Source organism: Peromyscus maniculatus, chromosome 18, assembly GCF_049852395.1.
Source record: "Peromyscus maniculatus bairdii isolate BWxNUB_F1_BW_parent chromosome 18, HU_Pman_BW_mat_3.1, whole genome shotgun sequence".
Lineage (NCBI taxonomy): Eukaryota > Metazoa > Chordata > Mammalia > Rodentia > Cricetidae > Peromyscus > Peromyscus maniculatus.
The window spans coordinates 19,956,836-19,983,929 of NC_134869.1; the positions used below are offsets into that span (position 1 = coordinate 19,956,836).

Consider the following 27,094-nt stretch of genomic DNA (forward strand, 5'->3'; position numbering starts at 1 on the left):
GCAATGGAACATGTATGGCCAGAGGTACAGCATCCCAAAAGAGAGGACTGGAAGGTCAGAGACAATGAAGTGAGGAAAAGAGGTATAGGAATGGAAATAGGAGAGAAAATACAGGGGTGAAAGTTTTTATTATATTGTAGTCAAATATAATGGGTTCACATATTGTTGAGCATAAGCCAAAATCAGCAGTCAGTATATAGAAGGAATGGAGAAAGATTACTTGCAATAGACAAGAGGGAGCACAGGTGTTCTTTCCAAATAAAACACTTCCAACAAAGACAGCATGGGAATTTTATTCAGAGAGCCTATACATATTCATGTAAGGGGTGGTCCAATACTAAGCATGCTCAGTTAAGGAGTACATTTCTGGAGGAAAATTAAATCCTTCATTGAGCATAAACACTGACATTGACTTTGGCATCAACTTGTCTTAGCAATACCCTTTGCTGCCCACCCAGCCTAGCCATTACCCATCCGAAATGCCAAAGTTTCAGCCAACAGCCCTCTCGGTGGTGCTCTAACCTTCCAAATGATGTGGAATTGCATGGAATTTTGAACTATGGCACCCAACCTGTCGCGTTTGGAATAGAGAAATATACTCGCTGGGTGTCCCGGAACCGAGCAAACTTTGCTCGCAAATCATCCATGCCATAGAGGTGGGGAGAGATCTAGACTTGCTGGAGAGTTGTCTTATGACACTACATATCCGACACACTTCTGAGGGAAAGCAGAAGGCATTCGAGACAAGTGCAGCCCACTGATACTTGGAGGCTCATGGGCTAACGCTGCAGGTGTTGGATAATAAAGATAGTAATCTCAGTGAGTTCTTCGCATTAACAGGCCCCAGCCGAGGGACAAGGTAAGCTTTAGCAGCACTGATGAATAATCTTGGAGAGCTTTGAGGAGTTGGGCAATATCTTTCCTTTTGCAGTCTTTGCCTTCCCAAACTTGTGGTCAGGGACAGGGCCTGCCTTGAGAAAGTGCAGAGGCAAATTGTGATCCATGCAGAGCAAGGGCTCACATAATACCCACAGAGCTGGCAGACTCCAGGATGTATGATAACTGTTTTTGGGATCGTGAGAGTGAGTTTTACATTTACATTTCTATTTATTCATCGAGGGATCAGTTTAGAGGCTGGGCACGATGCCGATGACATTATTATAACAAACACTGTTTCTCAGGCAAGATTCTCTGGGCTCCTGATTGTTAAAAATGTTTTAGACCATATCCTCAGTAAGGAAGAGGATCGCATCGTACTTCACCCTCTAGTTCAGACTGTAAAAGTGTGAGATGAGGCTGAGAGCTTTAGGCTTGCTCTGAAAGGTTTGGCTCGCCACCACGAATATGCACCATTTGCTCGGAGAATGAACTTGTCAGGGGTAAATAACTTAGAAGAAGGATTATTTCTGCAGTTGTCTGCAGTTGCCCTGGGAGTAGCAACAGCGCCCGGTGGCTCCTTGGCAGGCATCCCAGTGGGTGAGCAGTACCATCAACTACTACAAGTAGCTAGTGGAGCTGATGCAGATTGCAAGAGCACGTTGAGGAGCAAGAAATCTATCAGTTAGGTTTAGACCACGCTGAAGCCCAGATTTTGCTTGATTTTCACAAGAAGAAACATGAAATTGGAAACCAACAAGCTGAAATCATTCTCGCCACAAAACGTGAGAAGCTTCAACAATTAGCCTCAGCTAAAAGCAACAATAATCAAAGGGTCCTGTTGAGCCCAGGGAGTCTTGCAGCCTCAGCACCCCTTCAAGCCCCTTGGGTTGCTCCGACCACCGTTCAGCCTCAAAGGAGGGATTACAGAATGAGATTTTTGAGGATGTCGAGGATCAAGAGATGGATGACAATGATCAAAGTGAGTTGTCAGGTCAGGACGAGACGCCCACGCCACGTTCCTTCTTTCAGATTTTGGATGCCGGATCTGAAAGTGATGAAGATAAAGGGCACTTGCCCCAGGAAAGATCTAAACCCAAGTTCTCACCCAAGATCTTACAGACTCAGCAACTCAGCCAGGAGTCAGCCCAGACCGGGCGTACTTCGGAACCACCTCGCTCCCCACTGAAGGACAACATGGGAGATTTCCTCGACAGACCGTCGAATCCCGATCAGTCTGACAGAGGCTGAAGACTGAAGCTGGGTCAATACAAAAGGGATTCAGGCAGGGTTGTTATTTTGTTATAATACAACAGGGCATGCCTGCAACTTTACCACTCACACGATTCCAAATGTATTGCCATTTTTCAGGAGCCTAATTGCTTGACCTTACAAGAGGCCAAGGCCAGGATGCCCAGCAACAGTTTACATGCCTCCTGTGTTGACGGCAACCTTCTCAGTCAGTCCTCCGGCAAAACTCAGGAGGCCTGTTTCATTTCCAGGCAGCTTCCCCTCTTTTTATAAACATCAACTATTTGCTGGCCACATTTTCTTACATAGCGATATTATTTTTGTATTATTAAGAACGAAAAAGGAGTCCATGTCTGAGCAAGCTCAGTTAAAGGTCTACATAATTTCATAATGTAGACACGTTCTGGAGCATGCTGAGCTCAAACTAATCAACAGACATGCCTCAAGGAATGCTCTTACACCAAAACTTGTAGCTGCAAGTAAGGCAAGGATACCCCAAAGGTGCATTAACACATAGGATTTTGTCCCTCAAGGGGCCTGTCTTGCTTAGTGGCTATTGACATGTTCATTCTGACTAGAACATTCATCGTGAAAGAGGAACAGAAAAAAGGAGTCTGTCCGTTGGTATTAAGCAAGCCTTTGTCATGGCCTACTCTAGAACTGTCACTATAATGATATGTGTGCAGTCATGTGAGCTACACACGAGCCACAACATAAATTCCCAGTTACAAAAGCCAACGCATCCCTACATCTGTTTCTGAAGAACGTACTAGCAACAGGACCTCCATGGTGTGCCCAATATGGCATTATTACTTGACAAACCGGACACCTGCTAGCAGGTCAATCACACAGACTCTTCCCGTTTTGGAGTGGCTAGTGGTCCATTTTGACAGGGATAAACTAATTCTGGGTGTGGATTTGCTGTTTTGCCTTGCAGGGCCTTAACCTCTATAATTAACACCTAGGGCCTTAAAGAAGGCCTGATCCACAGGCTTGGGCTCCGATTCAATGGCACATCCAAACAGGGGACGCACTTCCCAGGAAAAAGATAATATGTGGACTCCTGACTGGGGGATCAGCAGGGTCATCCAGCCTGATAGAACACCAGGCAGCCTAGTGAAGGTGTTAGGGACGAGGAGAGACGTCTCCTCCCACACTCCCTCCAATTTCAAGTGCAGCAGCAGCTTCAGTTCTTGTGCTCAAGGGAAGAGGGTCACACAGGGGCCCAGGCGGAGCTAACAAGTGGTCAAGGCTACTTCAGCAGGTGAGAAGGCACAGAGCGCGGGGCGGGCTGAGCCGCGTGGCAGTGCCGTGTGGCAGAGCCGTGTGGCCTTCGTCCGCCAGCTTTCCTTCCCTTGTCTATTCCTGGGTAGTCTGGGAAGGTCTCCCCCCTTCCCAAAATAGGTGGAAGCTTTCTTAGAAGCCATTACCCACAATTCAGTCTGTTACAATTAGACGCACGACTCTGTGAAGGGGTAACTCCCTGTAAGTTTTGGCTGTTTGCTAAGGAAAGGGCCTTGCACACGTTCCTGCAAGGGTGGAGGACGGGGCTTCTGGGGCCAGCTGAAGCATCTAGAGACAGGTTTTGTTTTTCCCAAAGTTCTCTTATCTGGTCAGCTTGGCTATTTCATACCCAGCTACAAGCCCTCTTATTTACCTTCCTCAGTGTTCCTGACCTTGCATTTAACCCTAAAATTCATCTTAATCCTAACATTTGTTTTCAATGTAATAATGGTTTAGCTGAAGTGCCAGTTCAGAAGCAGGATTCCATAAGGATTAAGTGCCATCCTTCCAGAACAGTACATTCACTAACTCGGAGACCTCTAAAGGCATTGCCCCTACTAAGAAGAAAAACACATAGTTGCAAGAACCAAGCAGAGGAATCAGAAGTGACCCCGCTGAACATCGGTTCTACTGACTTGTTAGAGGACACTATTTCCTGTTCCCACAACTCTACACTTTGGAGGTATGAAAGTCCTGGCTTCCAAATGGGATGCACTTCTGCCAGGGACAATAAGAATCCCATTTGACTCTTAAGTTATGGCTACTGTTTGGGCATTTTGAACTCTGGGTCCAGCTTTGAGCAGTCAAGGATTTCCCATCTTGGCAGTGGTAACTGAGCTAGATCAATAGGAAATCAACAGGCTTCTAGGCAGAGAAAAACACATGGGTGATTAACTTTGGAATATTTTGATTCCAAATTGTGCCTGGGAGTACACGTTCATAAACTGTAGAGTGAGATGTAAATGATCACCAATATAGACTTTTCATAAGGAAGGAGGATCTGGGTCCTACATGGTAAGCCCTTAGGCTTACTAGAGAAACAAGCGGAGGAAAATAGATTCTGACAGACAGTGGAGTAGAATGATGGGCAGCGCTTGCAGCCAGAAGCTCCCTGAGTGACAGGAACTGTAGTTTGCCTTAAGAAAGTGCGTTCTCAAGAGGATAGGCCCATGGGGATCATGGGGGAGCCGCTTCTGAAAAAGACGGTGGTTTAAGCGAACTCCTGCTCGGATGACAAAAAGGAAGAGTAGGGCTGGATAAAACCATGAAGAAGACAAGAAACACAGCTACAAAAGCTTGTGAAGTAACAAAGGTCAGGAAATGATACTTCTGAAGAAGATAAAGTAGATGACGAAGATGAAAGATCCAACTAAGAGCTCTGGATAAACTGTTTCCAGCAGGGTGGTAGAGGGCTCAGCCTAAAGTGCTTCTCTGATGACGACAGGCCAGGACTGAGAGGGCAGAGACAGGCAGATCCCTGAACTCCCTGGCCAGCCAGCCTATCTGAACTGATGAATTACAGGTTCAGGGAGGGGCTTTGTTCTAAAACGTAAGCTGGAAAACTGATGAATGAAAATGTCCAGAGTCAATTGCTGTCCTCTACACCCATGTGCACATATGTGCAGCTATGCACACATGAGCAGGCACACATACCACACGCAGAACTATCTCTAGTAGAAACTAATAATGGCATGGTTCGTGTGCAAAGATCAAGACACACAATAAAAATACCAAAACTGCCATCAAAGCTGGCACATACCAGACGCAGAACTATCTCTAGTAGAAACTAATAATGGCATGGTTCGTGTGCAAAGATCAAGACACACAATAAAAATACCAAAACTGCCATCAAAGCTGGCACATACCAGACGCAGAACTATCTCTAGTAGAAACTAATAATGGCATGGTTCGTGTGCAAAGATCAAGACACACAATAAAAATACCAAAACTGCCATCAAAGCTGGCATCGCTGAGAAGCAGCTGCTCTGCAACACTAAGCTAAGGAAACATTTCTTAATGGTAATGTAGAATTTCCTAACAGAAAAATATGAAAAGCTCTCTGCAACAAAACAAAACAAAAAACCCAACCAACCAACCAACCCCCCCACCCCCACCCCCACACACCCTCAGCAAAAAAGTTCAAGACTATCCACTAAAAATATGGCTAGCTGTGATGGTAAAACTGTGGACATGAATCACACTGACAATGAAGTGTGACCCCCAAAGCCTGGACAGGAAACCTTAGGGTGGGTTTATGGCAAGGTTACTCATACTGGAGGCTGAGATACTTCTCTAAGTTCTAATGTATCTCTTCTGCTAATCAGAGCAAAACTTAAAAGATGCGGTGAAATTTCCCCCAAAGTTTCCAAGTGCCTTCTGAGGTCAAAAGAAGAAAAATCTTGTAACTCAATCAGAAATGCGAACACTGGTGCAGGGTGGAAAGTTCCCTCGTCTGGTTTGCCAGGCTGGAACTGAACTCCTGAATTTTAATCTCCCCAAATTGCTTATTCTGTATCCAGCATCCTGGTTGAGAGGAAAAAAAGAGAAAAGAGGAAAACATCAAAACAGTCATCTTGGCATATACAAATTATTTTTGCCTTATTTGTGTGTGTGTGTGTGTGTGTGTGTGTGTGTGTGTGTGAGAGAGAGAGAGAGAGAGAGAGAGAGAGAGGAGAGAGAGAGAGAGAGAGAGAGAGAGAGAGAGAGAGAGAGAGAGAGAGAGAGAGAGCGCAAATAATTAGCTAACAGTCTTCCAAGTGGTCTATCTTGGGGATTCATCGCAGCCTTTAAGCTACAAGCTATAAACTTCCTGGATTGCTCCCCACTAATGGCTGAGCATAGCACTGTCTGTTCAAAACTGGGACCTCTTAAGTTATATTCCTGCACTTTGGACTCTCCTTATTGACATGGCCAAGGCTTTCTTGGAGCTGTATTGTAGAGTCTACACCAGTCTGAAGGCTCTCCTGGTCGACTTCTTTCTCCCTTGTATTTTAAACCCCATTTCCTTTAACCAATACTGTGCATGCCTAATTCTATCTTGCTACTTCTCTCAGAACTCAGACTCAGTTCTGTACTGCAGGATGTCTGGTATTCCTGGAGTCTCCTAAAATGCTATAGCATCAGTCCCCAATCTTGAAGCAACACCTAATTTATAAAACACTTCTTTTGAGAACAACTCAGAGTGTGATTATTAAGATTATAAAATTTTAGAGTTGGAAGAAATCTTATAGATTAAAAAATGAGAGAAGCTTGATCACATCCTTGTTTTTTATTCTCTCAGTTCTTTTTTTATTCTATTTCTAGTCTCTTCTAGCCTAATTCTTGATCCTCAATTGAAATGAACAACTTTATATAATAGGTTGTAAGTATCAAAGAGACTGTACAGCTTCAGAATTTAGAGAAAAAAGTCAGAAAGCAATCATCTCCATGGTAAAGTAGGAAAAAATCAGTATATAGTGGATGGAGACATTTATATAAATAGCTTACCCTTTGAACTCTGCATAATGTTTTGTGGTCGCGGTGCTTTCCAAGTTTAGTCTCAGGAAGATGCTCTATGAAAATGGAGGTGCTGTGAAATAACCAATAGTAGATAGCATCATCTACAAAAGAGCAAAGAACTTTGGCTTACAGTTGTTTGATAGGTATATAAAAGTGATTTTTTAAATCATGGTAAACACAACTCTATCTACTCTTTCAAAGAACTCATTATTTGGAGTATGTCTCTTCACGGAGGACATTACTCTTCAAAGGGACAAAAACTGGGTTTGGGACAAGCCCTTTAGATATTACCACAGTTTTTGGTCCTCCAAGGAGCCACAGTACAGAAACAGTCTATTTTTGTTTTAGGTTTTCATGGTCACGTGGTGTGTAAAACAGGGATGTGTGTCAGGGGTAAAAATGCCTCCAAGCATTAATTATGAAAACAGAGAAATCTGGTCTAGAGGAGAAAAAGGGAAAAAGGAGAGATGATGAATGAGAACCTGAGGGAAAGCATAATTATTAAAGAGAATGAGGGAAAGAGGAGCTAACAGATGAAGGGAAAATGTGTGTAGACTTTAAGACAAACATCCTCTCATTTTCCACTGAGCTACAGAAAACAGAACTTTTCCCCCTCGACATTCCACAGTACAAGCTATTCCTCACAGATTATTTCTGTTCCTGGCAACAAATTATTAAATGTGAAAAGTAACATTGTGATGCCTGCTCTCTGTTGAAAGAATTCTTATATCCCACACCATTCTGTGGTTTGCTCAACTACTCCAAATGTCCTTACTTTTTCTTATTTAAAATTTAAACGTAAAAAAGATTTCCTTATTAGGTTTCTCAAGTCCCATTATTTCATGAATTAGTAATGTGAACTTTGATTGATAATACAAAAATATAAAAACGTTTTATAGCATTTATTCCCATTGATCTGCCATAGTAGACTAGCTCATTTATTATTGTTTGGGCACTTTTTTCCCTGCAGTTTGAATATATTCCTCAATGTTTAGTGTTGTCCATCTGGGATTGGTTCCCAGATGCTCTATGGATAAGAAAACTTACAGATGCTCAAGTACTTTTTATAAAATGTATTTGTCTATAACATATGTATATTCTTCTGTATCCTTTAAAATTAGGCCATATATGTGTGTGTGCATATATATACATATGTATATAATCTTTGGCTTTTTGAGACAGGGTTTCTCTGTGTAGCCCTGGCTGTTCTAGAACTTGCGCTGTAGATCAAGCTGGCCTCGAACTCAGAAATCTGTCTGCCCCCCAAGTGCTGGGATTGAAGGTGTGCACCACTACCCCCTGTCTCTAAACCTATACTATTTATTGTTATAGTTTGGATCTTTCATTTGGGAAACAGTGGCTTCCCAGTGTGGTGCCCTGAGGAGATAGTAGTGCCTTTCCAGGGTGGGGTCTGCTGGGAGGTCTTTATTGTGGGGAGCGTGTCCAGAAGGGGACAGCGGAACTCCAGACACCACTTCTTATGTCTCTCACTTCTCACCCATGAACTTGAGCAGTTCTGTTCAACTTTGTCAGTGCCTCTAACCTTCCTCACGCCTCACAACCCTTTACTACAGCCCCTCACGATGTGGCGACCCCCAACCTAAAGTTATTTCCGTTGCTACTTCATAACTGTCATTTTGCTACTGTTATCAACCATAATGTAAATATCTGTGTTTTCCAAAGGTCTTAGGTGGCCCCGTGAAAGGGTTGTTTGAATTCCAAAAGGGTCGCAACCTACAGTGCTGTGGATAATCGATGGAATAATAAAGCTGATTGGCCAGTAGCCATATAGAAAGTATAGGTGGGACAAGGAGAGAGGAGAATTCTGGAAAGTAGAAGGCTGAGGCAGAGAGATGCTGCCAGCTGCCATGATAAGAAGCAGATGTTAAGATACCGGTAAGCCACAAGCTACATGGCAACTTATAGATTAATAGAAATGAGTTAATTTAAGATATAAGAACAGTTAGCAAGAAGCCTGCCACGGGCATACAGTTTATAAGTAATATAAGTCTCTGTGTTTACTTGGTTGGGTCTGAGTGGCTGCAGAACTGGTGGGTGAGAGAGATTTGTCCTGACTGTGGGCCAGGCAGGACTGGAGAAAACTCCAGCTACACCACAGGTTGAGAACCAATGAATGATGAGTTCCTTGCTGTGGTGTGTTGCCTCACTAGCAGCCCTAAAACAGCAGGCCAAGTGATTATGCACGACAATCCCCCAAACTGGAAGCCACAATAAACTCTTTTCTAAATTGATCACCTCAAGTTTTTTTTTTTTTTGGTTTTTCGAGACAGGGTTTCTCTTGTGTAGCTTTGCGCCTCTCCTGGAACTCACTTGGTAGACCATGCTGGCCTCGAACTCACAGAGATCCGCCTGCCTCTGCCTCCCGAGTGCTGGGATTAAAGGCGTGCGCCACCACCGCCCGGCTCAAGTTTTTATTATAAGCTGACACACATATAATGCCTACTACAATATAAGTACTAAGTAATTAAGGAATGACAAACATTTTGGATGTATTCAGTACAGTTCATAATTTTTTTCTAGTTTTTAGATTCAGGGATACTCTATGTAGCTCTGGACATACTGGAACTTGCTCTGTAGAGTAGGCTGGCCTCATACTCAGGGCCTTTAACTCAGCCTGTCTCTGTCTCCTATGGCTGGGATTAAAGACATGTTCCACCACACCTGACCATGATTATTTTTCAGTATCAAAAGATCAGTGGTTGGTATGACTGTGCTTATCATGTTCACCCGTGTAGTGTTTTTTTTTTAATGAAAAGGTATACAAATAGGTTCAATTTAAATTCAGTTAGCCCATATAAATGGGTTTCACTACAGCATTTTCATACATTTGTCTGTGCCATTATACTTCATTTGTACCTACCTCTCTCTGTCTGTCCATTCTCCTACTCCCCTTTTAAAATTCAACAGTGTGTGTGTGTGTGTGTGTGTGTGTGTGTGTGTGTGTGTGTGCGCGCGTGCACATGCAAGAACATGATGTGCACGCATGGCACACATGCAAAGGTCAGAGGCCAACTGTGGAGTCTGTCCTCTCCTTCCACTTTCAGGTGGGTGCTAGGGCTCAGACTCAGGGCTTGTGTGGCAAGTGCGTTTACAGCTGACGCCATCTTGCTCGCCTTCTACTTCCCTCTTCTTCCTCTCCTTCCTCCTTTCAAAGAGACGCAGTCTTTCCAAATGGCGATTTTCCATCTCACAGCATCCATGAACATCAACCTATTGGTCCCGAGGGCTGATTTATGCTCCACTTTCCTCTGAGAGTGGGAACACTGAGCATTTTCCTAATGACTAGTCAAATTACTCGGGTATCTTGATATCAGGAAGGGAGTAGCCTTCTTAGCAGTCATTAGTATTTCAGCAAATTGAAAGGTATAATTTCTATAATACTTTTAAATATATAAGCTATTGTGGCATAGTTAGTATAGAATAAAATGTACTTATCTTAGATATTCAGCTTGTGAGTTTTGACAAGTGTGTTATAACTATCACTTGAGACAAAATATCGAACTGCTTAATCATTAAGATCCTTTAGACACTTTTCCTACCATGTTGCTGTCTCTTAAAGTCACCTTGAAATGTACAAAACTTCTCTTTTTCTTGGATGCCATATGAATAGAACCAAATATTTGTGAGATTTATCCATGTTACTGGGTGTATAGACAAGTATGTTCTTTTATTACTGACTTGTAGTCTAGTGTGTGACTGTATAATTTTTATATTTTAACTGTGTTCCTGTGATAGTTAAGTGATTACTTTTTGTTATTGTGAACAAGGCTGTCCTAAACATGCAGTTTTATTGTGAACTTGAATTTCAGTTCAGTCAAGTAACTGAGATTAATGGCTCATGCACAGGCTAGATTGATGTGTAAAGAAACTGTGAAGCAGTTTTCTAATGTATGTTTCGCTAACACCAGCTATGTGTGAGTTCCAGCTGCTCTATATCTTCACTGACATTTGGGCTACTCAAGACTGACTTTAGCTCCTCAGTATGTGAAATGGAATCTACTATACTTGAAATCTGCATTTCTTGTGACTAAAGATTGAACATTCTTCTCTTTCAAGATACTCATATAAAATTTATCCCTTAATCATTTAAAATTTTAGGTTATTTACTCATTTTTCATTTTTTTGAGACAGGGTCTCATATAGTCCAGGTTATTTTCAAAATTTCTACGTAGCATGTGATGATTCTGAACTCTTTTTTTTTTTTTTTTTTGGTTTTTTCGAGACAGGGTTTCTCCGCGTAGTTTTGTGCCTTTCCTGGAGCTCACTTGGTAGCCCAGGCTGGCCTCGAACTCACAGCGATCCACCTGGCTCTGCCTCCCGAGTGCTGGGATTAAAGGCGTGCGCCACCACCGCCCGGCAATTCTGAACTCCTAATCTTCCTGCTCCCACCTCTTAGGTTCTGTGATTCCAGGAGTGTTTCACTATGCTTGGCCCCTTCATCATTTTAAAATGTGTGATTCAGAAGTGTGGAATGTATTCATAATGTTGCACTATAACCCATCTCCAAAACTTTTTTTTTCCATCCTGAACAACTGATACTTTGTACTCATTAATCAGTAACTTCTGGTTTCTACCTTCCCCAGAGTTGGCAACTATTATTCTGTGATTTAACTAAGTAACTCTTAAGTGGAAACATTCTATCCGTTCTGACTGGTTATATTTTATTGTATGAAGAGCTACCATCTTCCGTCCACCCATGTTGTAGCATAGATCAGAATGTCCTTTATAAAAGTAAACAGTATTTTATTGTATGAATATACCATGTTTCACTTACTCATCCATGCACAGACATTGTGATTGTTTCCATGTTTTAGCTGTTTTGAATAATTTTGCTACAAAAATGGCTCTTTGAGATTCTGCTTTCAACTGTTTTGGGTATATACTAGAAGTGGAATACTAGATTACTTCAGAATTCCATTTTAAAGTTTTGAGGAACTGTCACCCTGTTTTCCAGTGTGCTCTTACAACCCCACCAACAATTCGCAAGAGTTTCAATTTCTCCCCATCCTCACCGAGCTAATAGTAGTCATTCTAATGAGTGTGCAATGGTAATTCATTTTGATCTACACTTGATTCACTTTTCATGTGTTTATTGGCCACCACCAGGGGAATGCCTATTGGAGTGTTTTATGACCCTCTTGCCCCTTTTTTTCAGAATGGGTCTCATTAAGCAGCCCAGGCTGGCCTCAAGCTCACATTCCTGCCCCCACTATTACCACTTCCAGCTTTTTTTGTTTTGTTTTGTGCTGGGACTACAGGGATACACCTGTTTATGGTGTCCTGGGGATCCAACCCAGGGCTTTATGCATGCTAGGCAAAACTCCACCAAATAGGCTACACCCCTAGTTCCAACCCTCAGTTTTTATTTTTATTTTCCAATTTTTCAAGTCTTTGTGTATGTGTGTATGTCTATGTTTGCTCAGGTACCTGAGGCGGCTACCAGAGGGCATAGGATTCTCTGGAGTTGGAATTACAGGCAGTTGTTAGCTGCCTGATGTGGATGGCGGGAACTGAACACTGGTCCTCTACAAGAGCACTTAGCCATTTCTTCAGCCTTCCAGCCTTTTAACTGCATTGTTTTTGAGTTTTAGTGCTCTACATATCTGGGTATCTTATCAGATACATGATTTACAAATATTTTTCTCCTAACCTATGAATCAATTTTTAATCATTGATAGTGTCTTTTATGCATGTGGATATGAGTGTGCAGGTACACATGTATGTATGCATGTGTGTGGAGGCCAGAAGACAACGTTGGGTGTTTGTGTGCCAGTATTATACTGTTTTTGTTCCTATGGCTCTGTAATATGATTTGAAATCAGATACTGTTCTTTCTCTAGTATTTTTCCCCTTCAGGATTGCTTTGACTATCTGGGGTCTTTCATATGACCATATGAAGTTTTGGATTTTTTTTCCAACCCTATTTCTGCAAAGAATGTGGTTGCATTCTTTGATTTCACTGAATCTGTAGACTACTTTCCTAATATTAGTTCTGATGACCCATGAAATAGGTTTTTACTTGGTCTTTTAGGGTTTTCAACTTGTCCACTATTTGAAAGTTTTATTTTAGAAGTTCTTACCTCATTGGTTAAGTTTATGAGTAGGCTGTTTTGTTTTTGATGTAACTCTCTCTTAATTTTCTTATTCTCTGTAGCACAAAAGGTTTGGATTTTAATGAGGTGACTTTTTTCTTTCATGGTTTGTACTTTTGTGTCACATCCAAGAAAATGCTATCTGATTCAAGATCATGAAGATTTCTGGTTATGTTTTTTTCCCTAAGAGTTTTATAGTTTTAGGTATTACATCTCCGTCCTTGGTTCATCTGAAAACACTTGTAACTGGAGTGAGGTAGATTCCCAACTTCCTTCCATATGTGTCTGTCTGTCTAGTTTTCCCAGTCCATTTATCCCGTTTCCTATTGAATTATCAACACTTTTACAGAAAACCAACTCACAAGTATACATTTCTGAACTCAATTATGTCTCACTTATGTATACAATTTAGGTTTATGACAGTACTCTCTTTTGTGTATGTGCATGTGGTACATGCATGTTTGTGAATGTATGCCTGCCTGTGCCCATGTGTGGAAAATAGAGGTCTATGTTAGGTGTTTTCCTCTATCAATTTCCATCTTATTTTTTAAGAGGGTCTCTTACTAAAGCTGGGGGCTGCTGTTTAGCTAGACTAGCTGGCCTGCAAACCCTTGGGATACAGATGTGTGCTGCTGTGCCTCGTTTTTACATGGATGTTAGGGATCTGAATTGAGGTCTTCATGCCTGTGCAACAGAAGCATTTTACCCATAGATCCATCTTCCCAGAACTGTCTTCTTATAGCTTTGTAGCAAGTCCTGAAACCAAGAGCCGAGTTTCTAATCTATAGACACTTTCTTTTTGCTTAATTGCATTGATTAAGGTCTCCTAGGTCTTTAACAGTGTAAAAAATTATTTTTTTCTGTTTTCTTTCTTTTTGAGATAGGATCTTGCTATGGCCATGAACTCACAGGCTGAAGGTACATCACTGTACCTTGCTTTCCTAAGTAGCTGATAGCACAGGTGTGTGCATCCTCATCTGATATAGAAACTTTTGTGTTAATGCCATGCATGATTTTAGTGGAAGCAGATTTTCTATTTCCCCATTATGTTTTCAAAATATGATAACCAAACTACTCGAGGAAGTTCCCTTCTGTTCTCAGCTTGCTGAGACTTTCTAATGTTAATGAGTTTTGATTTTTGTAAAATATTTTTTTTTCTGTGTCTATTGGGACTATGGCTTTGTTTTATTCTTGTTCCATTGATATTATAAATCCCTGCCCCATATTACATTTTATCCTCTTTGGTCATGGTATCTAATTTTCTATATTGTAAATTTTAATTTGATAATATTTTGAGAATTAAAAAGTCTATTTATGGAGAATATTGGTCTGTGATTATAAATGTTCTTGACCAATTTTGGTACTAAGATTATGCTGAACTCATGAAACTGGAGAGTGTTTCTCATTGTTTTGTTTTCTGAAACAGGATAGGATTGGAACTCTTCCTAAAATGTTTGATGAAATTCACTAGTACAGCTATATGTGCCTGGAGTTCCTTTTGTCAGAAGGTTTTTGGTTATCAATTGTTCAAGACTGAGTTACTTCAATGTTTTATTCCTTTTGTGTCAGTTCCTATCTTGTCCCTTCCCCTTCCTTCCCTCGGGTCGCACACAGGCTAGCAAGTGTTCTGTCACCGAGCTCTATCCCCGGCCTCAGGGCAGCTTGGGAAATCTATTACTAGTACAGGTAATCCAGGTATCCCTCTAAAAGCTACATAATTCTATCAGTACTGGGACTATAGTAGTGTGCAAATTCACAACTACAAAGGCAAATGACAGATAAGAAAATGTGTAATATATAGCAGAAAGATGCATGTATGTTCAGGAGGAGCAAAAAGAATCCAGTGGTAGAGGGAATTCCAGGACAGTGTGACAAATACTATGAGGGGCACAGAGAACACAGCGGGAGGCGTTAGTCCAGGAAGAAAAGTCAGAATCAAGACACGCAAGTGGTATGTTAGCTTGCAGATCTACAGGTCAGTTAATCAAATCTATGGCAAACGAACCCCAAACAAACAAAACCATCCTAGACCTGGTCCCAAGGTCACATAATTGTGAGGGCCTGCAGTCAACTGGTTCTCCTTTCCCTGGTACATCTTTAATTAAAAATAAAACATGACTTCACTTTCATAAAACAATACATTTATGAATTAAAAATCCCAAACAGGATTAAAACATCCAAAAGATAGAAATCACTCTCACATTCTTTTAGATTTTTGTACTCATATATATCAACATACATGTATTCATATTCTGTACATTGTGATCTGTATTTTGATTTTATGCTTGGGCAAATACATCCCAGATTCTATGGGCATCTGTAATGGAATGTTTTAATGGGTCAAGAGTATTCTATTGTATGCACACACCTCTCAACTTGTATTATTTATACTTGATTTTCTAAGAGCTATATGTTGGGAATATTTTTCTTCTTGCAAATGATACAAATGTACTTTTCTATGGCTATTTTCAATTTTATGGGTCTATTACAGTCTTTGTTATTTCTTGTAGTTTACTTCATACTTGGAAAAAGCCTTTCTAATTAACCTCAGGGTTATCAATATATTCACCTTTGATTTTCTACTTAAAAATATTTTTAGTTATGTGTGTATGTGCACATGAGTGCAGGTGCTCACAGAGGCCAAAGGTGTCAGATTCTCCTGGAGCTGTAGTTACAGGCAGATGTGAGCAGCAAGACCTGGGTTCTGGGAACCGTTGGAAAAGCACAGAGCGCTCTAAACCACTGAGCTATCTCTGCACCATAGATTTTCTCCTATTTTTAATGGTTTCATTTTTTTTTAAGTGTTCCTCTAAGCATTTACTCTGGTGTGAGAGATCAAGCTTTTCTTCAATTGCTAATCTTTTCTCCTGTTATCTTTCCCTCACTTACCAGTGATTCTTTCACGGATGCTCTCACTGGTTACTACTGTTGACTTCAGGATCTGGGAAAACCGTAAAACATAATTGAATCCTCAGAACTCGGGGTTAAGATACTCTATAAACACGCTGCAGCACTTGATACAGCAGTGTTCGGTAAATTGCTACGGTCAATGTCACACACCACACACACACACACACACACACACACACACACACACAGTGTCTGGTTTCTCTGTTCTGATCGTGAATGTGTCTCCCACGTATCTCCTTGAGATAACCCACCCCCTAACAGTCTACTTCGGATGCCCCTCCATTTCAACAAAAAATGCGACCGTTCAGTTACTGAGCACACATAAGCTATGCTTCCCGATGCACTCCCGACGCAGGACGCGCCTGCTTCTTCTCCCACGGCCTACCCTGAAACGCTGAAATTCAGCCTAGCTCGCTCATCTCAGCCTTTGGGTTACTAGTATTGTCAAAGCTGGCACCGCGTGTCAACTTTAGCTCACAGCCCGAAAGGCCAGGGGCTCACGCTGGCTGTGACTCCCTCCGAGGGGGCGAGCCTCCAGGATGACACTGGGGCAGGAGATCCTGACCTGACTGTCCTGGTGGCAGGCGACTCTGCAGAAAAAGGGAAATGTGACCAGAGCGGCACCGGGGCAGAGAGTCCCTCAACCCCACCGGTGAGACCGGCTCCACGACACGAGTGTCCGGGGCGCGACCTGCCGTCGCCCCGGGCTCCCAGGGACGCCCCAGAGCGGCGTTGCCACTTTGCCCACCGCAGGAGCAGCAGCAGCCGCCGCAGCAGCAGCCGCAGCCGCAGCAGCCGCCGCAGCCTCCGCGGCCCTGGCAACCGTCGCCGGCGTCCCTGCACCCACCAACGGCTCCGGCCGGGGACGGCGCGCGGCGCTGATGACGTGGCGCGCGCGGGGGGCGGGGCTGGGGGCGGGACTTCCTGCCCGCGCGCCGCTGCGCCCAGCTCCGGACCGCGGTCGGGCTCGGCGGCGCCGAGTGGCGGGGGCTGCGGGGCTGAGGGGGCGGCGTGTCTGCCGAGGAGGCCGGGCCGCGGAGGAGGAGCCGGGCTTGCCGCCGCCGCCGCCCTCTCGGCCCTTCGAGTTTCCCGGGCTACCTCCTCAGCTCTCCCCAGGCTTGGGCGCCCTCGCCGATCGCCCGGCCCGGCTCGCCGGCTCCTCTGCAGCCCGCGCGCGGCGCGAAACCGCGCCAGGCGTGGCCGGCTGGGCAGACACCCCAGCGTGGGGGCACCGGACCCCCTCGGCCCCCATGCCTGGGCGAGCAGAGCGGAGTGGGTGGCGGTGGTCGGAGCTGTGCCGGGGTCCCCCGGGGGGGCGAGCTGCAAGGACGGTGTATGAGTTTGGTAAGTGACCTCTCTCTTTTTTTGGGGGGAGGCATGCAGGTTGGAACCCTGCAACCCTCCTCCTCCATTCCCGCCCTTGAACCCCGGTTTGGCTTCCTGGTAAAGCAGTGGAAGCGCGCGTGTCGGGAAGGCGGGCGGTGAGATGAGTTCTGATTGCAGTTTTTGGAAGCACGTGAAACTCCTTACCGGAGCTCCTTGGTGCACTGCGGCATGGTAGCCAGCCGGGTAGTTGGCTTCATAGGAAGCGCCTCCCCGGTTTAATTCGTGGTGGAAAGGCTAGGCTGTCATCTTCCTTGTCCTTTAAGACAGCTGTGGCAGTGATGTTTGCTGAGGTAAGGTCTGAAATATGCTTAAGTATGTTCTGGGCTTGATCCTTGGATGTTGCTGGGGTCAGGTCTGAAATACGTGAAGTGTGTTTTGGGCTTGATAAGTTTGGCAAATCCTTAGTCCAGTTTCTGACTCTAATGAAAGGATACGTGGCCTTTATCTAGCATTTTAAGTCTTTGGTCACCTAATTACCAGGCCACTTCCTCCTCAAAGATGTCTAGGATAAGGATAAATTTGTTCTGAACTTTTTAATATGTGACGAATTCGTAATACTTCAGAGTATAAAGTACTCAGCTGAGGTCTAAAGAACTGAGGAGGTATAAACGCTGTGCTTCTGTTACCAAGCAACATCACCGTAAACAAGTCTAATTTCAGTTAGAACACAATTAAATGTGGCCTAGTAAACTGAGTTCAGAGTTCTCCACATTTATGCTTTTAGCCCATAGGTGGTTACATTTCTCATCTTTTGTATTCAGATTTGATTTTCAACCACGTTAATTAGAGTTAGTAGAATGCCTTGATTTTTCTGTGTCACACATGACTTCTTGGAGACTTGCAAATGGATTTGAGTTGTTCTTCGGTTGTTACTTATTCCAGAGTATGCTGAATATCTCTCTTTGGGTATTTCTTTTCTAATGAGATAAAGTATGCAGGCTGTATTTAGTAATATTCTCAAATAACAAGATGATAGCAATTTAGAGTTGCATACAACTTCGGAGATTGCAAAACACAAGTTTTTAAGCCCTGGTGTTGCAGTTGTTGAACTCTCCACCTGTTGAACCCCTAATATAGAACTTGTATGGTAAATTAAGTGTCTTATTTAATTTACTTTTTTAAATGGTCTGTTTGGTGGGGAAAGCTGTAAGACTGGGTCTAGCTTTGTAGCCTAGGCCTACTTTGAATTGGCAATTGCTCTTCCTCAGCCTCCTGAGTTCTGGGGCTGGATGATGATGAGGACGTAACTGCTGTAAGGTACGGTTGAGGAGGAGAGTTGGTTGTAGCTATGAGGGAGAGAACAGAACAGCCAGAGGCGTCAAGAAGGGTCCAGACGGAACATGGCCCACAGAACAGACCCGGCCGTGAGAGGAGAGAGAGGGGGAGAGCGAAAGAGGAAAGAGGTCCAGGAGTCTAGAGCAGAACCAAGAGCCAAGAGAGCGAGTAGTCAGGATGGCCAAGGTTCTGTCGGAAAGAGAAGCTGGGGAAGAGAGGCGAAGGTCGAGAGCTGGCCAGGTTTAGGGCAGGGGCTGGGGTATGCCAGCCCCATGACTCTGTCCCAGGTACTTGTGAGTAGGAACCGAGGGAGCCTAGAGGCTGGTATAGACCTTGATAGCTAATACTACAAACATGAGTTAATGGATTAGCCCCATGCCTGGCCTCTTTTGCCAGAGATAAGATTGACTCCTTTTAGCAAGGAGGAACTATCTTAGTCCCCAGGGAGTGCTGGCTTTTATCTAAATGCCAGACTTTGGGACAAGGAATGTCTTGGGACCTAACAGGCCTCAATGACTAGCTTAAATGATCTTTTTGCTGTTGTTTGTTTCTACCTTTTTTTTTCTTTGTTGTTGTTTTAAATTGAAGCAGGGTCTTAGACTTTAACTCAGACTTCAAACACCTGGCAAATCCTTGTTGCTCAGCCTCCCCAGTGTTGGGACTGCATGTATGAGCCACTGTGCCCGTAAACTGATAGATGATGTCCTTAAATTCAAACTGTTAGTGTGGTAGTTTGTAATTGGTCCCCATAAGCCTATAGAGAGTGGCACTATTAGGAGGTGTGTCTTTGCTGGAGTAGGCATGACCTTGTTGGAGGAAATGTGTGACTGTGGGGTTTGGGCTTTGAGGTCTCCTTTGCTCAAGCTTTGCTCAGGGTGACATTCAGGCTACTTCCTATTGCCTGCAAGGTGTAGGACTTCTCAGCTACTTCTCCAGCACCGTGTCTGCTTGGTTTCCTACATGTTTGCTTGCACACTGCTACATCCCACCGTGATGATTAGGGACTGAACCTCTGAACTGTAAGCAAGCCACCTCAATTCAATATCTTCCTTTATAAGAGTCGCTGTGGTCATGGTGTCTGTTCACAGAAAGAGAAACCCTAATTAAGACAATTAGCAATAGGAATTGGAACATCAGGACTATCCACTCTTAATACAATCTGTGTAGATTTCATTTCAGTTGTCATTGCCTGTGTCCTTCAGATGCTGATGTTGAAGTAATGAGCCATTGAGGAATTGGGCGAGAAAGAGAAAAAAAAAATCAAGAATGATTCATGTTGTGCGATGTATACCTTAGTAATTGGAAATCAGCTTTATATCGGGGAACGTTCTAATTCAAGAATTGTAGAACGAATTCTTAAGAGAAAGATCAGTGATTTGTCATATGTAATGTATTAGGCTCAGTATGTACTTTTCTTACATTGTTTAACAATGTATACTTCTGGGAATGTGTGTTCATAGCTGTATAAGAATGGCCTGCCAACTAAATTCTTTCAGAATATATTCACCTCTTGCTGTGTGTATATGCACATGTGTGTGGAGGCCAGATCAAGTGTGTCTGATTCACTAGTGCTGGAGATGTTGGCAGTTGTGAGGCCAGCTAATGCTGGTGCTAAGATCTCTGGTTCTCTGCAAGAGCAGCAGAAGCTTTCTTTAACTGCTGGGCCATTTCTCTGGTCCCACCCCACCACAACTGACTTCTTAAGATGACTTCTTCAAAATTGACGTCTCTCCTTGGCTTTCCAGGTTCGTAACCATTATGGCAAAGGCGCCTTTGTCCAAACTGTTTTTCCGCCACTGTCCTTTAAACCCGCCTTCTCGTTCCTGTGTCAATCTTAATTTCTTTCTACCTTGTCCCAATTTCTTCCTGTAAAAAAATGTGAACGATACCTTCCCGATAAGGTTGAGTTTCACCCCGACATTTGAAATTCTATAGTATGCATTTGTGAATCCTATCTCTTGGACACTTAGACTTTATGATCTGTTATCTTTTCTTTCTTGACTAGATTAACCTCTTTCATGGGCGTATCCTTTGTTCTTTTCTGAACAGAAGTCACTGAAAGACTGTTTCCTGAGTGACAAATGTTCATTTGTACCCCCACCTGTGGTGGTATTGTGTTCCCCAAAATATTGTGTACCTTAATAAACTTATCTGGGGTCAGAGAACAGAAAAGCCACTAGTTAGGCAGTGATAGCACACGCCTTTAGTCCTAGCATTCCAGAGACAGAAATCCATGTGGGATCTCTGTGAGTTCAAGGCCACATTGGAAACAGCCAGGCATGGTGACGCATGCACACACGCACGCCTTTAATCCCAGAAAGCAAGCCTTTAATCCTAGGGAGTGATGGTAGAAAGCAGAAAGGTATATAAGGTGTGAGGACCAGAAACTAGAAGCATTTGGCTGGTTAAGTTTTCAGGCTCTGAAGCAGCACAGTTCAGCTGGGATTCATTCTGGATGAGGACTCAGAGGCTTCCAGTCTGAGGAAACAGGACCAGCTGAGGAACTGGTGAGGTGAGATAGCTGTGGCTTGTGCTGTCTTTCTGACCTTCCAGTGTTCACCCCAGTAACTGGCCTCGGGTTTGATTTTATTAATAAGAATTTTTAAGATTCATGCTACACCCACCCTTCCTATAGTCTAACGGAAGTCAGAACATGGTTGGAAGATGTAGGAAGGGCAGCCATGAACCACAAGAACGGAGATTAAAGAATGGGGATCCCTGGAATCAGAAGGAAAGATTTTGTTCCTAGAAAGTGTGAATGAATATTTGAGAATTTCCCATGGCATTAGCATCACTGAGAACTCCCTCAAGGATTCTGGCTCTACTCCCACGTGGGCTTGGTGAGTTTGGTCAGTTTCCTGGTTCCGCTTTAGAAGAGCCTTAGTTTTAAAAAGGAGCCCTCAGTCTCCTTCCTTCCTTCCTTCCTTCCTTCCTTCCTTCCTTCCTTCCTTCCTTCCTTCCTTCCTTCCTTCCTTCCTTCCTTCCTTCCTTCCTTCCTCCCTCCCTCCCTCCCTCCCTCCCTCCCTCCCTCCCTCCCTCCCTCTCTCTCTCTCCCTCCCTCTCTCCCTTTCTTCCTCTTTCGTCTCCATGTTCTCCCCATCTGGTTTCACTCCTTCCATCCTACTTTTTGCTCACTCAACATTTAATTTATGAAACCGTGGCAGTATTTTAATCTGCTCCTCATAACTTTGCAACCCTCTGAAGTTCATCGTATGTCTGTTTTCTGTCAGGACCACATTCTCTGGATAGTGGAAGGATCACAGACTGTCAAGTCTAGTGCTGTTTCTTTTGTATCTGAGCACTGTTCTAGGAGGAGAGAAGTCAAGGAAGCTGGAAAGTGCTCACTTGTTGCTTCCTGTATGTTATTTCTAAAGAATTAAAATTTAGAGCGAGGAGGAACCTAACGTCTGATCTCTTCTTTCTGGAAAATAATTGTCGTTCTCAAAATATGTCTTTAACATTTAGGTAATTTTCATAAGCTTGCCACAAGTCCCATGCCTGATGTTTATGGCAAAGAGTGGCTACAGGTGAAGGTATAAAAAGGTGGAGTAGAGTTCTGGAATAGTTGTATAAATCTTGGCTTAGGCTTTAAGTGAGCTAGCCAGCCCAGCTTCTGAGTTGTTGCCCGGGTAACAGGGTTGCAGGAGAACATAGCAACCACCGAAAACGACAGGGGTTTTCAGGCTGCGCACCCAGCCCCAGCGCTCGCTTTTATATTTCTCATCGACACCACACTTTATTTTAAAGCCAATGTCAAAGAGCATACACTGTGTGACTTTGAGTATCTTATTCAGGGTGCTGACATCATTTCTTGTGCGTTTTTTCTCACAGAGATGCATTATAAATGTTTTTGAATAGTAGTGTATAAAATAGGTATAAAAGATACCTGAAAAGACTGGATCAACCAAAAATCTGTAGAAAAGTTATTAAGTAATTAGTATCAGCCTTCTCTGCAGCGTGGATATATTGCTAGCTGAAACTGGAGTGAAGTTGAATTGTACTTTTCCTCTGACTTCAGGAGCTGCATGGAAACCTTAGACCAGTAAACATCATTTCCTAGCTCTGTGATTGTGTGAGAAGAGAAGCAGAGATTTAGGAGACCAGCCTGAGTGAGTGTGCTGCTTAGTTAGTTTGTCAACTTGACCGAAGCTGGAGTCATCCTGAAGGAGGGAAGTAGGCACGCCCCTTAGGACATTTTCTTGATTAGGGATTGATTGGGTGGCCCAGCCTACTGTGGGCGGTGCCACCCCGGGCAGGTGGTCCTGGAACGTAAGAAAGCAAGCTGAGCCAGCCAGGAGAAGCAAGCAGCGTTCTTCCATGGTCTCTGCTTCCATTCCTGTCTTGGGTTTTTGCCCCAACTTCCTCAGTGATGGACTGTTGTTACCTAGAAGTGTAAACTGAAATAAACCAGCAGGTACTGTGGCTCCCCATTTACCCCCAGCACGGGCGGCAGAGGCAGGTGGATCTCTATGAGTTTGAGGCCAGCCAGAGATCTGTCTAGATAGTAAGGCTGTCTGAGAAAACAACAAAACAAAGAAACAAACTCTTTGTTTCCCAAGTTATTTTGGCCAGTGTTTCATCACAGCAATAGAAAACAAACTAAAATAGTCACTTAACTTTTCTTAGTCTATTTTCCCATTTGAAAAAAAAAAAAGTCTTTGAAGCCTTCCTTCTGTAATAGCCTCAAGTCTTGGCTTGCAGGCGCTCAAAAAGGCAAACCCCACAATTCACTGCATTTCCCGTCAGGTCCAGTCAGGGGCCAGCATATTTCCTTCCTACATACCTCGCACCCACAATTGATCAAGCACATCCAGTGTAGTTAGGTCCAACAAACTTGTTTAGGGGAGTGAAAACATGTGGCTTGTTATGGCCCATAAACAGTAGCCTCTGGCATTTCAGGAAGCATTGGTCTTTGGGCAAGGGGCCTACAGGTTAGAGGCATTTTTGTTTCATGAATCTCTTTGGCACCATGATTAAAACTTAAAACATTGACTCTCACATCTGCACTATTCTAGACAATGGAGAAATGGAGAATAAGACTGTCGTAATTACCTTGCTGTCTACTGTCTACCATCTTAAGCACCATATTGTCTGCTGGGGAAATGAAGAAACTTGTGATTTAACACAGTAAATGCATTAAGGATAAATGTGAATATATTTTGGGACATGTAGGAAGGACACCTGACCTAGATTTACAAGTAAAACACACTATAATTTAGTTAAGTATAGTTTGAGGGTGAATACAGACACATTCAACTTATACTGGAGGGGGATAGGATTAAGTCAGGGAGTAGGATGGAGGAGAAGTTTCTGGGAGAGAGAGGGAATCAGGAGTCATTAGCAATAATTGGTAGTGAAGATCCTGGATATAAAGGATAGGGAAAATGTGTGGGATCAGAAAAGGCTAAACACATGCATGCAGAATGTAGATGGAGACAGTAGTGAGGAGAACTGGGGTAAGATCTCGGAGGCCAAAGTGTGCGTATCACATATCTTCACTGATGGACACTGTAGCTCTAATGTAAACCTGTCTCTGGAAAGTCGGCCTCTGTAAAGATCTGAGCTTGCTAGTGAAGACAATTAAGCCTTGGGTTAGCAGTAAAACAGAGGGAAGAGTTTGGAACCAGAAGTCAAGGACTAAAATGTTGGCTATGTAAACTTTACCAACTACTTAACTTTTCAGATCAGTTAATTTTTTTTTTGTCATTACTGTTTTTATGTGGAAAATGATACTTTCCTGAACAGTTGTTTGGTATCAAAGAAGGCAAGTTGTAATGCCTGACTCGGTCACAGTGGACATTAATGCTATACTGTATTTTATCCATTCTAATGTTAGAAATTCTCGTGAGATATGTACCCTTCTATTTCTCCCCTTCCATACTCCTAATCTTAATTTTTTTCAGAGTGATCAGGGGTTGGAGAGATGACTTGGCAGTTTAGAGCATGTCTTGCTCTTGCAGAGGACCTGGTTTGATTCCCAGCACCCACATGGTGGTTTACAACCATTCTTTTGTTACTCAATTCAGTGATCTGATGCCTTCTTCTGACCATCAGGAGCACTGAGCATGCACATGGTATATTGAAGCATGTTCTTAATTAGTCTTAAAAATAAAAGTCTGGAGTCAGATATTGTGGGTGAAAGCTGAAAGACCAGAGAAACAGAGCAGCCAGCCACTTCTCACCTCTTCTAAATCTCAGACTGAATGTCAGGGGTCCTGTCTCTATGCATCCTCAAACTACATGGGCTGAGATTCTGTCTCCACCTCCCTAGTGCTGGGATTAAAGGTGTGAGCCACCACTGCCTGGTCTCTATAGTTAACTAGTGGCTTACCTCCGCACTCTGATCTCCAGGCAAGCTTTGTTTGTCAGAACACAAACAAAATATCATAAAACAGTATATAGATACTTACATTTCACATAGAATAAAATATATAAATTTAATAAAGAATTGATCAGAATTCCTGCCTTCTCTACATGGATGTCATTCCATATTTTCTGTAATGAACATGTTGAGTGTCCCTTTTTAAAAATTATGTGTTACTAAATATATATAAAATATTATATATTGTAAAAATTCTTTATATATTCTGGACATTAAAAAATTAGAGATGATTTTGTGGCATATTTTTTTCTAGTGTGTTTTGATGTGCAAAGTTCTTAATGAAGTCTAGTTGATTTCTGTGTGTTCATGTGTACTATTCTTTGTTATTATATATAAGGTTTTTTTAAATCCAATCCTAGGTTATCAAGGTTTTCTGTGTGGTTTTTCTTTTCTCTCTTTCATTTACATCTGGCTTCTATACTGAAATAACTGTATATATGTATAAAATTAGGTTTTTCTTTTTTAATGTGGCTGTCATATTTCCTAGCTGTAGCAAGTATCTTAACAGGTCTTATTAATAAAAACAAACCTGAAACCAGGTATTGGGGTAAATGCTGGAAGATCAGAGAAGCAGAACAAGCTACAGCTTCCTCACCTCGCGAATTCCTCAGCTGATCTTGTTTCCTCAGACTGGAAGCCTCTGAGTTCTCATCCAAATGGATCTCAGCTGAACCGCTGCTAAAAGCTGAAAAGCTTAACCGGGCTAGTTTCTGGTCCTCAGGCCTTAAATACCTTTCTGCTTTCTGCCATCACTTCCTGGGATTAAAGGCACGTGTCACCATATCTGGCTGTTTCCAGTGTGGCCAGAAGGCTAGGATTAAAGGTGTGAGTGCCACCATTTTCTGGCCTCTATATCTAGTGGCTGTTCTGTTCTCTGACCCCAGATAAGTTTATTAGGGCGCACAATATTTTGGGGAACACAATACCACCACACCTAGCATCATTTGTTCAGAGACTCTTCTTTTTCTTTTAGTTGTTTGGATGTCTTTGTAAAAGTATCAGTTGGAAATAGAGCCAGTCCTGTTAGTGGGGATGTGGGTGAGCCCCAAAGCTGTGAGCATGGGAGAACTATCCCCATTGCTCATCTGTCTTGTGGCTGAATGGGTGTGGGAAAGGCCCCTCCCCCCATCTACACCTGAGGCAGGTGTGAGTACTGGCCCTGAGGTCACAAGAGCAGGAGAGCTGTCCCTGTCCCTCGACCAGCTGCATCACTCAAGAGAGCAGGCCCTACACCTGGGCAACAAAAATAGAGCCAACCCTGTTTGTGGAGGTGTGGTTGATTCAGCTGTCCCCACCACTCATCTGTCATATGGTGTGGGTGGGGGAGAGATGCCCCCCCTACCCACTGCCCCTTACTGCGAGATGACCCTCTCCCTTGCCGGCTGCAGTGTTAGGGAGAGTGTCCCCTGTCCCTCGCCTGGGCAACACCCTGGAGCTGGCCCTGATGATGTAGGTGGGGAAGGGTACCCCCCTGAGGGCCTGGAAGGGGAGCTGGCCCCACCCCTCGCTCCTTGCTGCCAGGGTGAATTAGCCGGGCAGTGCTGGAGAGCTCACCTGGTGGTGAGGACAGGGGAGGACTGGAAGGCTGACCTGCATAACCCTGCGGCTGCCCAGGCCCAGACCCAACGTTATGACTTGGCCTGCCCCAACATCCACTCCATCTGTGATCTGCTGGAGCATGTGAAGGGACCAGTCCTGCATACCCAAAGCTGCAGGATCTCCTCACCACCACCACCACCACCACCCCCACCCCCACCACTGGATATCCAGGAGGAGCCCTAGTGAGGGCCCAGAATTGATAGGGTAGTAGAAACCCGAGGCCTCGAACCAGACCAATGACTGTTTGCAAGCTCGAGCTTGGTCTGTCTGTCAGACATCATGGTGAGAGCAGAGAGCCTGGAGCCCAGGTGGGTTAGGGTTTTTATCATAGCAGCATGTGGGGAGGAGAATTCCCGGGTTCAGGACCCTGATTGGCAGACATTTGTTTAGGGGTATCTTGGTAAAAAGGGAAAATAGGTGTGTACTAGGCTCAGGGACATCTAGCGATCTTATCTAATCTTTTCTAAAGGTTGGAATGTCCGATACTTTCTTTTAGATGCTGACCCATCCCTGGGTAGTG

At 43.5% G+C, this 27,094-nt stretch overlaps 2 protein-coding genes across 5 annotated transcripts in view; one reads left to right on the forward strand and one right to left on the reverse strand.

Annotated features, from left to right (window-relative positions):
• Window positions 1–277: 277 nt before the first annotated feature.
• Window positions 278–17,488, reverse strand: LOC143269153 (uncharacterized). The gene is made up of 6 exons (XM_076553852.1): window positions 17,463–17,488; window positions 16,681–17,136; window positions 16,498–16,522; window positions 15,912–15,963; window positions 6,898–7,010; window positions 278–5,934 (listed from the first exon to the last, which is right to left on the reverse strand). The coding sequence occupies exons 1-6, from the start codon at window positions 17,486–17,488 to the stop codon at window positions 5,818–5,820; spliced, it is 789 nt and encodes a 262-aa protein (XP_076409967.1). The 3' UTR covers window positions 278–5,817.
• The window catches only part of Cep83 (centrosomal protein 83), a 113,586-nt gene continuing 103,633 nt past the window's right edge, over window positions 17,142–27,094 (forward strand). For all 4 annotated transcript variants that reach the window (XM_076554652.1, XM_076554651.1, XM_076554653.1 and 1 more), the window contains exon 1: window positions 17,142–17,276. The gene's annotated coding sequence lies outside the window, so the exon portion shown is untranslated. The remainder of the gene's footprint in view (window positions 17,277–27,094) is intronic.

Excerpts from the sequence above, each read along its gene's own strand:
- LOC143269153 (XM_076553852.1), bottom strand. The coding sequence starts at position 17,488 with ATGCCGCAGTGCACCAAGGAGCTCCG. Across the intron at positions 7,011-15,911 it reads CATCCGTGAAAGAATCACTG|ATGATGCTATCTACTATTGG; the intron begins GTAAGTGAGGGA and ends GCTCTTTTGTAG. Across the intron at positions 5,935-6,897 it reads CATTATGCAGAGTTCAAAGG|GATGCTGGATACAGAATAAG; the intron begins GTAAGCTATTTA and ends CCTCTCAACCAG.